General features: G+C 37.0%; 2 protein-coding genes across 3 annotated transcripts; both read left to right on the top strand.

Annotated features, from left to right (window-relative positions):
• Window positions 1-1,811: 1,811 nt before the first annotated feature.
• On the top strand, window positions 1,812-9,566 carry LOC141840584 (meiotic recombination protein SPO11-1). The gene is made up of 15 exons (XM_074728624.1): window positions 1,812-1,869; window positions 1,952-2,051; window positions 4,371-4,444; window positions 4,526-4,627; window positions 5,740-5,813; window positions 6,188-6,204; window positions 6,529-6,598; window positions 6,671-6,707; window positions 8,151-8,198; window positions 8,284-8,342; window positions 8,427-8,458; window positions 8,554-8,659; window positions 8,935-9,055; window positions 9,146-9,209; window positions 9,342-9,566. The coding sequence occupies exons 1-15, from the start codon at window positions 1,812-1,814 to the stop codon at window positions 9,463-9,465; spliced, it is 1,086 nt and encodes a 361-aa protein (XP_074584725.1). The 3' UTR covers window positions 9,466-9,566.
• Window positions 9,567-13,210: 3,644 nt separating this feature from the next.
• On the top strand, window positions 13,211-15,465 carry LOC141838677 (UDP-glucose 6-dehydrogenase 5). 2 transcript variants are annotated; one of them, XM_074726221.1, is made up of 2 exons: window positions 13,211-13,424; window positions 13,715-15,465. In XM_074726221.1, exon 2 carries the CDS (start codon window positions 13,745-13,747, stop codon window positions 15,185-15,187), a length of 1,443 nt encoding a protein of 480 aa, XP_074582322.1. In that variant the 5' UTR covers window positions 13,211-13,424; window positions 13,715-13,744; the 3' UTR covers window positions 15,188-15,465. The 2 variants fall into 2 exon arrangements, with proteins under 2 accessions (XP_074582322.1, XP_074582323.1); XM_074726222.1 differs by having other exon boundaries at window positions 13,341-13,424; window positions 13,701-15,465.
• The last annotated feature ends 114 nt before the right edge of the window (window positions 15,466-15,579 follow it).

Genomic DNA, 15,579 nt, shown 5'->3' with positions numbered 1-15,579 from the left:
TTATATAATATATCAGGCCTCAAAATATACATTTCAATGAACTGGCGTATAAAAAATTGAGGCGTTTAAGATTTTCTTTCGCTGAATGGGATCGAATATTTTTAAAATTTTATGGTCCGCCCTATACTGTAAAAAAATCATATGATTTTTTTAAGTCAAAATGAGTCAAAAAAATATTAATTTATATTTCCTATAGATTCCTATTATTTAACGAATTCAATAGAAAAATAAAATTTATAAAATCGTATTCCCAGTTTCTGCACGCAACTGCTGAACCAAAATATTTATTCCCAAAGCGAACAACTTTGTCTCTGTGTTCCTATGCATTGCAGGGCCAAGCACACAGTGCCATTCCCTGCCTGCAGTAACTTTAACATGCATGCGGTAATGGACAACGACCTCCGCCAGTGGGAGTTGCATGATCTGAAATCTGAATGGTCCTTGAGACGTGCGAATCTCCCGCATATATATCCTCCCAAAAGGGTTTAAATGGAGTCAAATTTGGGAAGGGGGACTCCTCGCTTTAGCCAGTTGACAGATGAACTAACGTACATTTGGTGATTCCCTGATTTAAACCAACCGGTTCGAATCAGGAACGTGGAAGCGAATCCGGTCTAAGTGATTTCGGAAACAGTGTCGTTTTTTTAGTGGGAACTGTATGAGGAATCTACGCCCGGCCAGGAATGCCTTCACCACAAGCGAACGCGCAGGGGGGAGGTTTTTATAGCGACATGATTGCTTTCACATGACACTAATACGATCCAAACTGGATAATTTATTGTATTTGTTAACGAAATATAATTAAGGTTTAAATTTGCCTTCCCCACAAGGGGACACACACGGGGAAGGTTCTTATAAGCGAAATCATTGCTTCTTATATGGCACTAATCTGATCCAAACTGGACAATTTATTGCAAGAGAAAATTTTGAGATAAAAAAGATATTTTCCTTTCATTGAGCGGAAAGGACAAGTTGTGCCCACCATTTAAGTTGCAGCTCGACGACTGATTGGACGTTGATGGTATGTGCTCCTCTGCTTTGCGGACGACGAACTTTCAAAAAGACTGATGTCCTTTGGAGAAGCCTCATCATCTCCGCCACTGAATCTTTACTTCCGAGTTCCCAAGACAACGATATTTTCGCTGTTTTGCTACAGGAAGAAGATCGTCATTCTTGGGTTTGTTTCTACTTGCTAGCACATCTTTATCAGCCAACGCACTGGATTGTGTAGAGGGACCCAACGGCCTAAAGCAGTGGAACGAAGTCCAAGAACTGTTTGAACTTTTTTAACGTATTCACGTAGCGTAGTTTCTTCTTCTCCGTCTTACTCTGCCTACACACTGTATTATTATTAATTATTAAAAAATAATTTTTTAAAAAAATCATGATTTTTCAAAGGGCTTAAGGTAATCGCTATTTAATTAGTTTAATTTGAATTTGCACTCACCTAACATATGTCCTCATAAGGTGGTATGATATTTTGGTCTTTGAATTTGCACTCACCTAACATATGTCCTCATAAGGTGGTATGATATTTTGGTCTATATTTGTGGCTTTTGTCAATTTCTAAACGATTGTTTCTTAGGAGTCAACGTGTCACTTCACTTTAGTTCTTTATTGACTTATGCCCACCGTTGTCTAGTGTGATTAGTACTTCTGTTATTATATAAGACTATAAGAGTAAGCGTTGGTAGTTGGGCCGGGCCTTCAACCTAGCCTTATAAACTCAGCCTTATTGCCGAGCCCATCATTAGCCCTGATCTCATTCTTATGCGATACAGCCTTCTCGTCGCAACTTGCGAGGAAGAAGAATGGCGGGAGGAAGAACTTTGAGTTCCAGCCCGTCCGATCTGCTCCATCGAATCAAAGGTAGACCGGCGAATCTCCGCTCTTTTCATCTTTCACTTTGCTTTGATCTATTACAGATTGGTTGTTTGGTTCGCATCTGCAGGCTTTGTGCGGTCCCTCGTTGATGATCTCAGCAACGATCGACCTCCTTCCGTCGCCCTAGACCGGTACCGCAACTACTGCTTGGATCTTTCGGAAAGATGGTATTCTTCTATTCCCTCCCGTTTATTCCATTTTAGATGATTCTGCGGTCTATTCTGAAGTCAATGTTCCATAACTCGCCTGTTTCTGAAATGAGATCTAAGATTTTAAGTTGAAATACCTTCTGGTTGTGCACACATGAAAGTGCCTGTGATACTATACCCACATGGACCTAAATAATGTAGATTATTGCTGTCCGAGACAAGAAAGAATAATTTTGAGTCTGAGAACCAGTACCTCCGATATGAGTTTAACAAGAAGGTACTCCAAAGCAATAGGCCTGAAATTGCCTACACACTCCCTGTACTTAGGTAGGAGAGAAATGCATAATTGGGTGAAGCAATCCAACTGTACTCCTTGAATCAAAATCATCAAATTACACTAGAAGATCCCTCTTACATAAATTCCAAGAATACAGTACGAATATTGAACCCATTCGGCCTTGGGCTTTCTAGCTTACCTACTTATTTTTATAGCTGTTAGTATCTCAGTTTTAGAGAACAGGGCGACAAGGAAGTCTAGAAGCTCGTCTTAGACAAAGACTTCTGATTATAAAGTTGTTCTATGCCTTGGTAGGGAGAATGATGGAGAACACCGATCTGAGAATGATGGATAATATAGCTGGTCTGTCCTGTCATGAAAATGATCATTGAATGCCTGCATAGTGGAGCCTCTTTTAAGAATTCTATATTTGTTGACCAATGGAAGCATTGAAGATCTTTCTTCCTCCTTTGCTTGTTTGCAGTCATGAAAATAGGATGAATTCTTGTCACCCTCCTTCATTCTTGTGATCTTAGTCCATTGATTTCAGTATATAGCTTTTTCAAAAAGATCCTATATAGTTATGTAAAGAACATAACGTTTGCCTTGCAGACAGATAGTGGGAGACTCTTATATCCTCCATATTTATCTTTTCCTTCTATGACATCACAGCAATGTCCTCCTCATCTGGGATATCGGCTATATTACTCATATCATTCACATCCGTCTCAGTAGGTCCGAATCCAGCACTCATTGAGATACAATGACTAGCTACCATGGTAAGCAGATAGATGGATGGGAGTTTTATAACTTTGTTGAACAATACGACTCCAGCTCATGATGCAGATGTCTAACATGGTTTAGATGAGGGCAGTCACCATTCTACAAGCATATATGGAGAAGGTTTTTGAGTTACTATATACTAAAATATTTTATGTAGTGTTTCATTGTATTGAACTTGTGTATGAATATTTCCTTTGTAATGAACCTATGTTCTCTATAATTTTCCCTCTTACATTATTTAATATCGAGAACTAAAAATTTAAATATTGCAACAATCAAAAAAGTATTTTAAATAAAATATTATTATACTTAAAAATATTATATTAAAAATATTTTCAAATATAAAAATTATTTATTTTCATGATATGGGATATATAAATATTTAATATGGTAACTATAGTGGTAAATATTCACTATTGTTTAAAATATTAATTTTATAATACATATACGTATTTGTATAGAAATATTTTTGGAAAATATTCTAAATATATTTAAAATAAAATTTATTTTAAAAAATACTTTACATATGGAAATGTTTTGTTGGTATTGATCATTACTAATGGGAATTACTTGTCGATAATATTTTTTTGTCCGATGAATATTTTTGTTGTTGTAAAAGCATCCGTCAATATTCCAATCAGCAAATTAACCACAAAACTATCACCGAAGGAAATTTTTTCTGTTGATAAATCTTATTAGTGATGGTAAACTTTATTGGTGATACTCTTTTTTCAAGTAGTGGTGGAGGATTGTGTGAGTATAAGATGAGACTAAATAGACAAAGGAGCATGTTCTTGAAGGCAAGTGGAGAGCAAACGAGAAAATATGGATGTGGAAAATAGTGGAGGATGGCCAACATACTGATAGGAGCATAATAAAAGGCTCTAAGAGAACAATATGGCTAAGAAGATTTGGAAAGAGAATAGGATTAGGATAAAACTTGTCCTATATTAATAAATTATTTCTTTTAAACATAAACCTCTACACTTTATCATATTACATATATGCCCTCAACACTTAGCCTGCATCTTATCTTCAAAGAATTTACTACAACCCAACACTAATTCATTTTCTTCCACAGTGCTTTTTCTAACAATTTTGCCCCTTCATTCAAATGATGGAAATGATAGGGATTGTCGTGTTTCTGCCAATGCTTTTCTCTTTTATTTTTGTTTCTTGAGGGAGGATACTACATATATCATCTAGTCTCATCTCTCTCTATATTTAGCTCATTATATATTTATATCTGTTATGTTGTTTGACACTCTAAATTGCAGCACGTGTAGCTATGACTTGCCCAATAGTAAGGAAATAATTTCACTTGAGAAGGAAAGCCACACATATAGACTGGGTAATGAAAAATTTTCATCTCTATTCATAATCAAATGTGGTTAGTTAATACAACTGTCAAAGATTTGTGTCCTGTGATTAGATGTCTTGCTTACGGTGCTTCTTATCATACAACAATTGTTACAAGAAAACAAACATGGATCAAAGAGAGACATATACTACATGCACCCTGGGGTATTCTTAGGTATGAATTTTTCTCAATTATCAAGAATATCAGTTTCCAAACAATATATTTTGGTAATGAAAACTATTGTTTTCTCTGATATCATACAGATAAATATTGCATTCAAGTTAAATTTTGACATAGATTTTCTCATAGAAATATGTTCCATAGGCAGAAACACTGCATTATGTTGTACTATTGTTATGATGTACTTACTATACAACTTAAAGAACTCACTTTGAACACTACAAAGTTTTTGAATTATAGTTCATTCCAATCGCGTGATATGCTTAAGTTCTCAAATATTAGAACTTAAAAAATTTCATCAAGTATTGAACATGTCACAGGACATTAACACTGAACTTTGTTTTAAAATCTTGAGTACATTGGATGTTAGGCAAGTGTTTGATTATTCATCATAGCCTGGAGTAATTTGATTTATCTAGTAAATGATTATTCACCTGAATGATCAAGTTGCAAACTTGTATTGGAGGCTCAAATTTTTATGGTTATGCAAATATGCACAAAAGTTTCAAAAATTCTGGAGGTTAAAGTAACTCATATTACAAGAATTTACCATATTCACATTAAACTTGGGAAATTGCTAAAATGTAATTTTCCATTTAATCATATGTTCAGAGATGGTAGATAAATTCAGTCATTTTATTGTAAGACTAGTAGTATTAATCAGAGTTAAAAATGTGGCAGGTAGTTATTTTGAAAAAGGTGTGGTATACAGAGGGAAATCAAAAGAAAATTCACTGGAACAGAATTAGAAAAAAAATCTAAATGATGTATTAACAATAATATTTTTCATAGAGCCCAATTGCAGGTTAATAGCTGAGAGATGGGATTCTTGTTTTGGAATTACAACAATTGCATGAAATATTGAAGTCACACTTAACCAGCAATTAATTCATTTTTCCTTTGATATTCAAACTTACTCTTAATCTTCTGTTTGTGTGGTTAAATAGCCTTTTTAGACATTATGGTCTTAATAAATACAGGGTGTTTTTTTTAATCCAACATGAATAATAGTATCTTCAGCAAGATCTTTGCAAGTTTTTCACCTTCACTTTCTGGATTCTATATTTAGAATTTAGTGTGTTTCTTTGTCCTCTGTTTCATTACAGATCAAGCAGCTGTTGATCACGCTATCAATGACATCTGTATTCTTTTGAAGTGCAGTCGTCATCATCTCAATGTGGTGAGATATTGTACAAATTCACATTGAAGGTTTAGGGATTGTGGTAGTGGCTTATTTACATTCCTTAAAAATGATATATTTGAGAAATGTGTACTCTGTTTTGACAAGTTTCACTTAATACTATGATATTTGAAGTCTTTCATATTTTCTAAGGTATGACATAATGGTACCACAGCAAAAAAACTGATAGCTATTTGGATAATACTATTAGAACTTAGTTTTCTTGTCGTTTAGACAAAGTCAATCGCATGTAAATATAATGCCCTTTGCCTGAATATCTCCATGATAGTTCTGTACTATCAAAGTAAGTACTATTAAGATTGCTATAATTTATTGTGTTTGCTTTAATTAACAGTAAGTTCTTATTTTTGCAGGTGCCTGTTGGGAAAGGGTAGATCTTACAACTTGAACTAGTCAATATTTGAGTATATCCTTTCCTTTTTTTGAAGCTATTATGTACGAGTGTATCTAGTCATGACTGCAAATGCATTCAGCCTTGATTAAGACAGTTATTATCTTCATAATAAACATTTCTGTGCTATGGTCCCACATGATACCCTATCATCTGTACTCGAGTTCCTTTATTCTGGAGGCTGCACCTTTGATTTCATCCACTAAGCAATTTTATTGAGGAATAACCTACTAATATAGTTTGCTTTAACCCAATTCAAATTGGAAAAATAGGCTTCTCTGAGAAACAATTTCTTCCTCGCAGATTGGTGATGGGCTGGTTAAGATTCTCAGAAGCTGGTAGGAAGGTTTGTTGCATAAACAATCCCAGCACTGTAAGCATCATTTAACTCAAGTATAATGGCTTTGCCCTCTGGTTAGCTTACTAAAATTTTAGTGAATTGTAGGCCTATTCTATTCCTGTGTCTCTTGAGGAGGTGGAAGGTAAATGACTAAGACTAAGCTCTCACTGAACTTGTTCCCTCTTTTATATAACCTTGACAATGCCTTATTTATTATTCAATCTTGAGTGAACAGAAATCAGCTGGCATAAATCTTCTTGTGACACTTTCTTCTATTCGCTATATTAGTGACAATAAAATCTAGATGAAAATTTTGCTATACCTTGATGTAATTGAAGGTGTATGGATAACACTTAGAAGAAGGGGAGTCTTGGCGCAATAGGAAAGTTGCTATTGTGTGATCTACAGGTCATGGGTTTAAGTCTTGAAAATATCCTCTTGCAAAACAGGATAAAACTGTGTATAATAGACCCTTCTCCGAGATCCCGCATTGGAGGGAGCTTCATGCACCGGGCTGCCCTTTATAGATAACACTTGGAAGGAACTTCAATCATTAGTCTGCTTTATGTTGTTTCATTATGATGGTTTTAGGTGTTTTTTATGTCTGTTAGTTTAAAATGTAACGTGTATAGGCAGTTGATATAATTTCACCACTAACTGATGAAAGAGAAACAAATATTTTGGGTACTGATCTCACAATTAGATGATGAATAGACAAATTCAGTCCAGAACTCCATCAAAATGGAGAGATAGTTATATAAGGTTATTATGTAAATAAAAAGACTAAACTCTGATGTATATTTTGTAGGGGCAGAAAATTGAGCAATAATCTGCACAATATATTAATCAGGCTCTTAGTTTGTTTACCATATATCTGAAGATGCAGCATACCTTCTAGTTTACCAATTGCTTGAACTTGTGCTTCTGAATTTCTGAATAATACCTTACCCAGTATATTTTCTAGCTTCTTTTGTTTCTCTTTCTTGATGGGCATTCTAAATGTTCTCTGTTAAATTATAATTCTCAGGCTGTATTTTCTGAAAATGGCGCTTACAATTAATCCACAAATTGCTTGTATTGTTAATTCCTTTTTTTTTTTTCTGTTTCTCCTAACAAGTAACAAGCATTAGATTCACATTGTTCTATTTTGTGTTAACCTTCTGATTCGAGGAAGTAAGTAATCTTCTTTTATGTTGCTATCTATAGATCACAGCTCAATCAAGTTGCTAGCAATTACTATGAAATAAAAGATGGTAAGCCAATAACAACTAAGTGTAACTCTATTTGATGATAAATTGGCAAATTATTTCAACATAGCATCAACATGTTAAAAATACCATTACATTTTATAATTAAATTAAGTTGATTCCACAAAATGGAAGATGTGAGTAATAGAGGGAAGAAAAAAGGTTTATTTAATCTAATGTTAAAAAATTAAGAATCTCAATGTTATAGCCATGTATAGAATTTGATGGATGATCACGACATAAGATCCATGTAGTTACCCCAAATAATTGGGACTAACGAAACTTGTTATATTGATCAGTGGTGAAAGTGCGAAACATTAGCTCTATTGGTTTTGCAGATATTGTCAGTGTTTCCAGATATATTCTTGTTGTCGAGAAGGAATCAGGCAGGACTTTCAGTTGACTCTGTTTGTCTACCTTAACAGGCTATTCTGGTTTGCTTTTTTTGGTTTTAATGTGCTATCACTTTAGTGTTTCAGCGCTTGGCGAATGATAAATTTTGCGAGAAAAACCAATGCATTATCATTACAGTGAGCAGAATTACATGAATTCAAATATATTACATTCGTCCTTTGAGTTGATTGCCAATCACGAACTTTTGCAACTTTAATCAGGGAAGAGGATATCCTGATGTCTCTACAAGAAGGTATCCACATAATTGCTGCTTTGTTCTTTATTCTGGAACCTTATTTAGTAGCGATTGTCATGCAAATTTTGCTGATTGGTACGTCTTGGTTTCAGGTTTTTGCGCCATATTGTAGACAAGCTTCTTTTGCCAGTATATTGCCTGGTGGATTATGATCCTTATGGTTTTGATATACTAACCATATACAGGTTTGGTTCCATGGTATGTCCGCTTCAACAACTATTCATGCAATAATCAGATAATTACTTGAGTTGAGTCCAATATTAGGGATATGAAATTATGTATGGGACCATACTCTTCTACGTGCTATTTTTATATGCATAGATATAAACCCGGTTATAAAGAATATGAAACAAATTCCATAATGCTTACTTGATAGGGCAAAGACAGCTAACTCTTGATGCTGCTGGAATAATGTTGAACTAGTTTATAGTCTCTGTCTAAATGACTCCTGACTTTCTATTTTTCCCTTGAAGCAAATGGCATATGATGCCAATTTGTTGCGTGTACCTACTGTACGTTGGGTTGGAGTCTTTCATTCAGACTTGGACAAGTATCATCTTCCGGATCGCTGTCTTCTCAAAATGACATCTCATGGTCATTTTCACTACTATTTTTTTGTCACATTATAACTTCAGTTAAGATCTCTGCACAAAGTCTAAGTTATGGGTTTAAACTTCGCTGCAGACCAGGAGAGAGCTAAAGCAATGCTTCTTAGATGCTATTTGTCAAAGGAAGCACCACAATGGAGGTTGGATTCCACCAAACTTCCATCATTTATGTTTTTTTGTGTGCCTTTGTTGGTTCTTATACCTATTATTTAACCCGTGTCCATTTCATATTATTCATATCTAAATTTTTGCTTTTAATTCAATTGTGGCAGGAAGGAGCTAGAGGTCATGCTGCAGAAGGGTATGAAATTTGAGATTGAAGCATTATCTTCCAACTCACTGTCATTTTTATCTGAGTACATCCCCGAGAAGATTCACGAGGGAAGTTACATATAAGTTCGCATAAAAATCTCAGAGGTTGAGGGGTTAATCACCACCATTCTATTATTTTCATATTAATGATCATTATGATTTTACCAAGTTATCGAATGAATCTATCATCTCTTCATCATCATTATCTTTTTGGCTCAATTTTATCGATTTATCATTATTTCAAACCAGTAACAGATACAAATCAAAACAAAAAAAAAATCAAACAAATAGATCAATTTCTTTTATTTGGTTTCGCTGGATCTGATGTATTTTTTTCATTTTTCCTTTTGGATGCTCATTCTTCTCCAGTGAAATAATGTACTCAAATAAATTTTAAAACTGCAGAGTATCCTGAAATATTAGTTATTTGTATTTTTAATGTCTTAACAAATACCAGTGCTCACTAAATCGCTTAAGCGATACACATTGGTCATATCATTTTAACTTCAGCTGTGTCATCACCACGATAACTAGCTCAGCTGTGCAGCGACCCACTCCGCCTAGAGGTCGAAATGAAGTAGAGTTGAACCAAACCACACTAGCTACTTTATGACTGATCGATCCGATGTACTCTTATTTCAGCGAGAAAGAAAAAATAGACAAGAATTCGAGATTGAACAGATAAAGTTTGCATAAATTATTAAATTGTGAGGATCGATTTGTTCTTTTCTTTTTTAGTGGAAAAAGCATGTTTTTCAACTGCGGACTATTCACCAACCCGTCGGCTCTTGGAGACACTATGCGCGCGCCCAAATCGGATCACACCGGCGCACGTCGTTGTCTCGCTGATACGGTCAGCAGTCAAACCAGGTGCGCCAACACGCGCCGCCATCACACCGGCGCATCTGCAGGAGAGGTGTCAGTGGCTGAGACAGCCACGCCGAAGGCGGATTCAAGGGGAAGAACCAGCGGTGCTGACGGAGGATGAAGCGACGACGGCGACGTTTTGAGAGGGGTTTTTTGGGTAGATATATTCATCCATGGCCCCGCGTGCTCTGTCGCTCGCTGATTGGTCGAAAATGCTGCTTTTGAGAAATCGTAAACAATAATTTCGTAATTGCCTTCTAATGTGTAATTGGATATTTGGGCTTGTCCGGCCCATATAGCCCATTCAACACATGCTCTTGAGTCAACAGAGTGCGGAAACTAATGACGGAAATGATCCAGGTTCATTATGGGACATTTTGTATTATTCTATCAAATTGATTCGTAGTCATTTCGGTCCACGTTAGATCTATTATACCTAATTTTATTTTATATTATAAAAAATTATTTTCATAATTTAAATCTAATGCTCCTTTTATCGTTAATACATAAATCTTTTAAATTTCTCTAAATGTTTATTCAAGTAATAGTTTTTCATTTAATTTATTTTCAACTCTTTCTCCTCATCTTATCATATTTCTCATCCGTTCTTTTTATTTAATTTATTTTTCATTCTTTTTACTAGTCATTCAGATATTTTTACTCATCCCTTCCGTCCTCATTCTTTTAATTGTTCTCTATGTTTAGCAACTAAAAGGCTTTTAAAGATTTAATTTTCAATAGATAATGATTTAAGTTTGAATTGAAATATTTTAAAAGTTTATATAATATTTTATAATATATATTTATCTTTAATATATTTTATCAAATTGCAATGCAATGTTTCATATTTTTAATTCCTAACTAATGTTTCAAGTCTTTATGAATCGCATATGTCCAACAAGATACTTGTGAATGGGTCCAAAATCTCACACGAAGGTACCATTTTTTCCATGTGAACAAACCTATTTTATCTTATTATATTTTTATACGATCGACATGCATGTTCTTGGAGTCCAAATAAAATAAAATGATAAAATTCAAGTCGTCCTCCTCCCTAACAATGGAATAAGAAATGAGGTTGGTGAAGTGTCCCGATGCTTCACATGCATGGACTCCATCAGTCAATTAAATTAGGAATGGAATCAGCCAATTGAATGGCGAGCCTTCAATTTCTAGCAAGCAAGCAAACAAGCCAGTTTGGTCGAGCAACGCCACCGACAGCAGCCTGTCACCTAAAATTTTTTCCCCATGTTTTGAATTTTCATTTTTTTCGTCTTCCATCTTTTTTAGTTTACTCAGCATTTTTGTTAGTACATATAATAGATTTGATATACTGCGAGATGATTTCCTGTGTACCCGTAAGTGACACGAGATCCACCATCTATCACGTGATCGTGCCAAATTTGACCATCTAAATATGGGAATACACAGTGTTTCGCCCCGATCCCTACCGTTGCCGCCACCCTCACCGCGCCGTCTGGCCACCGTCAGCCACTGACCCGAGCGCGATCGGCGCGTCGACCGACGTCGGATTCCGACCGCGATTTACCCAGAAACGGCGTGCACCATTGCCGGCAGTGTTTCCGGTCAAATCGCGGTTAAAGATCCGGCCGAGGAAGGATCGGCGTCGGATTTCGACCACAATCTGGTCGCCGACCGACACGCGGCGAGTAACGTGTCGATCGCGCTCGGTTCGATGGCTGGTGGTGGCCGGACAGCGCGGCGAGGACGACGGGGATGGTGGGGGGTCGGCTGTATCGCTCACGGAGTCGCACAGCACGGATCGCACAGTATATATATATATATATAATTCAGATATCATTGCGAGTGAATCGGTTCAATATCATTAGTAATTCAAAATTTAACTATATCCGAGAATGATGTTGGTAAGTGTAACTTAATTGTTATTAAACTTCAGTAAAAATTGAAATCTGTCATAATTTAATTGTGCCTAAACGAACCATGGGCTCCGATTTGGCTTGTAGTCGACAAAATAACTTAGACGTTACGAAACCAAGGTGGCGGTGGATTTGACTAGTTCTGTTTTTTATGTAGATTTTTTTTTCTTGAAGAAACTTAAATGTTAATGTTAGGTCTGGAATAGCCGTCTTCCTTGAATTCAAAGGTTTCTGATTTACCTGGATGGATGCGGTAGAATCCACCTTTAATCTTAAAAGATAGTAATATAGCCCATCAAGTTCTTTTTTAAATCCGTTTTTTTTATTTTTATTATTTTCTTCATATACATTTTATTCTAAAAATTAAAAGAAAAATTCTATAAAATGATAATTAAATATGTTATTTTATATGAAGTTGCATGTTATATTATGGAGTTTGAAAGAAATTAGGATATTAAAGTGAATGAAAATGATAAAAAAATAAAAATATTAAAGTGAAAATTAAAATTATATTTAAATGATCAATAAATATTCTTAGAGTATAATATAAAATTATAATAAATACATACGAAAAAATAGGAAAAAATAAAATAAGAGTTAATTAGTAATATATAGAGGCTCCATATAACCTACACTATCTAAGCTTAAATATTGTTATTGTTAAATGTTTTATTCCTTTGATTTTGATAGCAAAGGCTAATTATTGGCAAATATGGCGAAAGATCTACGCATATGATCGTATAGTTTTCCAAAGGGAAGTACTTTTCTACCGAAAATACCCTTACCAATAATGTTATTTTGTTTCCTTTCTAATTCATTTTAGAGTATAAATATTATTATTTTGGACAAATAAAAACGTTTATTTCCCGGAATATAGAAGAATTATTCTTGCCTGGATGGCATCAGATCTGATTTCGTTGAGCATTTTTGTGTAATCTAATTTTTGGAGTCCTTGTTTCTGAATTAAGCATTCTGGTGGAACATGAGCTAAATAAAATACCTGGTCCCCCTCTCTCTTTTCATAAATTTGGCAGCCTTGAAGGTGCTCCAAAGCGTGTTGAGCTGTCCAACTAAGCTGGTAAAATCTGGCCATTTTCACGACTGGTTCTTCGAAGGCGGGGCAGGGCAGTAGATCTCGATGAGCTAGTTCGGGTATTTAAGGAGAGGAGCTACCACCTTCTTTCTGCACCACCGTTTCTTCTTCCTCTCCTTCAGTAGCATCTCTTCTCTCAATCAACCATTTGCTGGAGCCAGAGTCAGGCTGAGAGCTCCTCCAAGGTGATCTTTTTGATATTTTGTATGCTTTCGCTTCTACTAACATTCCTGTTCAGTTTCTCCTATCTTCTTCCCTTTTTCCTCTTGTAGACTTTTCTTCTAGATCTGTTTCAGTTTCATCTGCATCTTATTTTTATTATTCCGGATCCAAATCCAGATCATGGTGGTATTTTCAGTGATGAAACTGATTTGGGAAATTCTTATCAAGAAGTTTGCCCTGTTAGTTGATTTGGTTTTGTAGATCTTCTGCTTTTTAAGCGAATCTTTATGTGGTTTTAGTCACTTAATTGCAGGTAGTCGAGGTAATTTCACAATCCAGAAACATGGTGAAGATCTGCTGCATTGGTGCTGGCTACGTCGGCGGGCCGACCATGGCAGTGATCGCTTTCAAGTGCCCCTCCGTCGAGGTGTACGTCGTCGACATCTCGGTGAGCCGCATCGCAGCATGGAACAGCGATCGTCTCCCTATTTACGAGCCAGGCCTTGATGAGGTCGTCAAGCAGTGCCGTGGAAAGAACCTTTTCTTCAGTAGCAATGTCGAACAGCATGTCGCTGAGGCTGATATCATCTTCGTCTCCGTGAACACTCCCACAAAGACTCGCGGCCTCGGAGCAGGAAAGGCCGCCGACCTTACCTACTGGGAAAGTGCAGCTCGCATGATCGCCGACGTTTCGAAGTCCGACAAGATTGTGGTTGAGAAATCCACAGTTCCAGTCAAGACTGCAGAAGCCATCGAGAAGATCTTGACCCACAACAGCAAAGGAATCAACTATCAGATTCTCTCAAACCCAGAGTTTCTCGCAGAGGGTACGGCCATCGAGGACCTGTTCAAGCCTGACCGGGTTCTCATCGGCGGCCGGGAGACTCCGGAGGGTCGCAAGGCTGTTCAAGCCTTGAAAGACGTTTATGCTCAGTGGGTACCTGAGGACCGCATCATAACGACCAACCTGTGGTCTGCAGAGCTATCGAAGCTGGCAGCGAATGCCTTCTTGGCACAGAGGATCTCTTCGGTTAATGCTATTTCTGCACTCTGCGAGGCTACCGGAGCCGATGTCTCTGAGGTGGCCTATGCTGTCGGCAAAGATTCAAGGATCGGCCCTAAATTCCTCAACGCTAGTGTCGGATTTGGAGGGTCCTGTTTCCAGAAAGATATCCTTAATCTCGTCTACATATGTGAGTGCAATGGCCTACCGGAGGTAGCCAACTACTGGAGGCAGGTCATTAAGATCAATGACTACCAGAAGAGCCGCTTTGTGAACCGCGTCGTCGCCTCCATGTTCAACACTGTCGCAGGGAAAAAGATCGCCGTGCTCGGATTCGCCTTCAAGAAGGACACCGGCGACACGAGGGAGACCCCTGCCATTGATGTCTGCAAGGGTCTCTTGGGGGACAAAGCCAAGATCAGCATTTACGACCCCCAGGTGACGGAGGACCAGATCCAACGCGACATAGCCATGAGCAAGTTCGATTGGGATCATCCGGTGCACCTTCAGCCGACGAGCCCAACTGCCGTGAAGCAGGTGAGCGTCACCTGGGACGCATACGAAGCCACCAAGGGGGCACATGGCGTTTGTATCCTCACGGAATGGAACGAGTTCAAGGAGTTGGATTACCAGAAGATCTATGACAACATGCAGAAGCCGGCCTTCATCTTCGACGGCCGCAACGTGGTTGACCCGCAGAAGCTCAGGGAGATTGGGTTCATCGTCTACTCCATTGGGAAGCCTCTTGACGCATGGCTCAAGGACATGCCTGCTATTGCCTGATTAAGGACCAGGGAGCAGAAGTGCAAGGTGGAAGGAAACTCGATGGTGCATCATTCATAGTCTTCGATCGTCCGGCTGATGATTCTTTATAGTTATGGTTCCGCAATTCCATTATCATTATTCTTCTTCTTCTTCTTCTTCTTCTTCTTCTTCTGTTTTGGAATAATTGTTATCTGTGCCTTGTCCTATTTCTTTGCTACTGTAAGCCGATATAGTTGTATGCATCCATGTTTTGCCACTTTCAATGATAAACCTTATACTCTCGTCTCTTCTTCTTCTGGTTTGCCTCCACTAATTATGCTGAGCTTGATAATTATGACAGCCATTTTATACTAAAAAGAATATAATACTCTCCCAAATTTTGATTTATTTGAAACATACATGAATTCGAT

The sequence above is a fragment of the Curcuma longa genome, chromosome 11, assembly GCF_044706935.1.
Source record: "Curcuma longa cultivar G26 ecotype Majalengka, Jawa Barat chromosome 11, ITB_CL_G26_1.1, whole genome shotgun sequence".
Lineage (NCBI taxonomy): Eukaryota > Viridiplantae > Streptophyta > Magnoliopsida > Zingiberales > Zingiberaceae > Curcuma > Curcuma longa.
This window is presented reverse-complemented; position numbering and strand designations above follow the sequence as displayed.

Bases quoted from the DNA above. Each gene is read 5' to 3' on its own strand.
- LOC141840584 (XM_074728624.1), top strand. From the start codon at position 1,812: ATGGCGGGAGGAAGAACTTTGAGTTCCAGCCCGTCCGATCTGCTCCAT. The intron at 6,599-6,670 runs GTAAGCATCATT...AGTGAATTGTAG, and splicing joins GCATAAACAATCCCAGCACT to GCCTATTCTATTCCTGTGTC. The intron at 8,459-8,553 runs GTATCCACATAA...TCTTGGTTTCAG, and splicing joins CCTGATGTCTCTACAAGAAG to GTTTTTGCGCCATATTGTAG.
- LOC141838677 (XM_074726221.1), top strand. From the start codon at position 13,745: ATGGTGAAGATCTGCTGCATTGGTGCTGGCTACGTCGGCGGGCCGACC.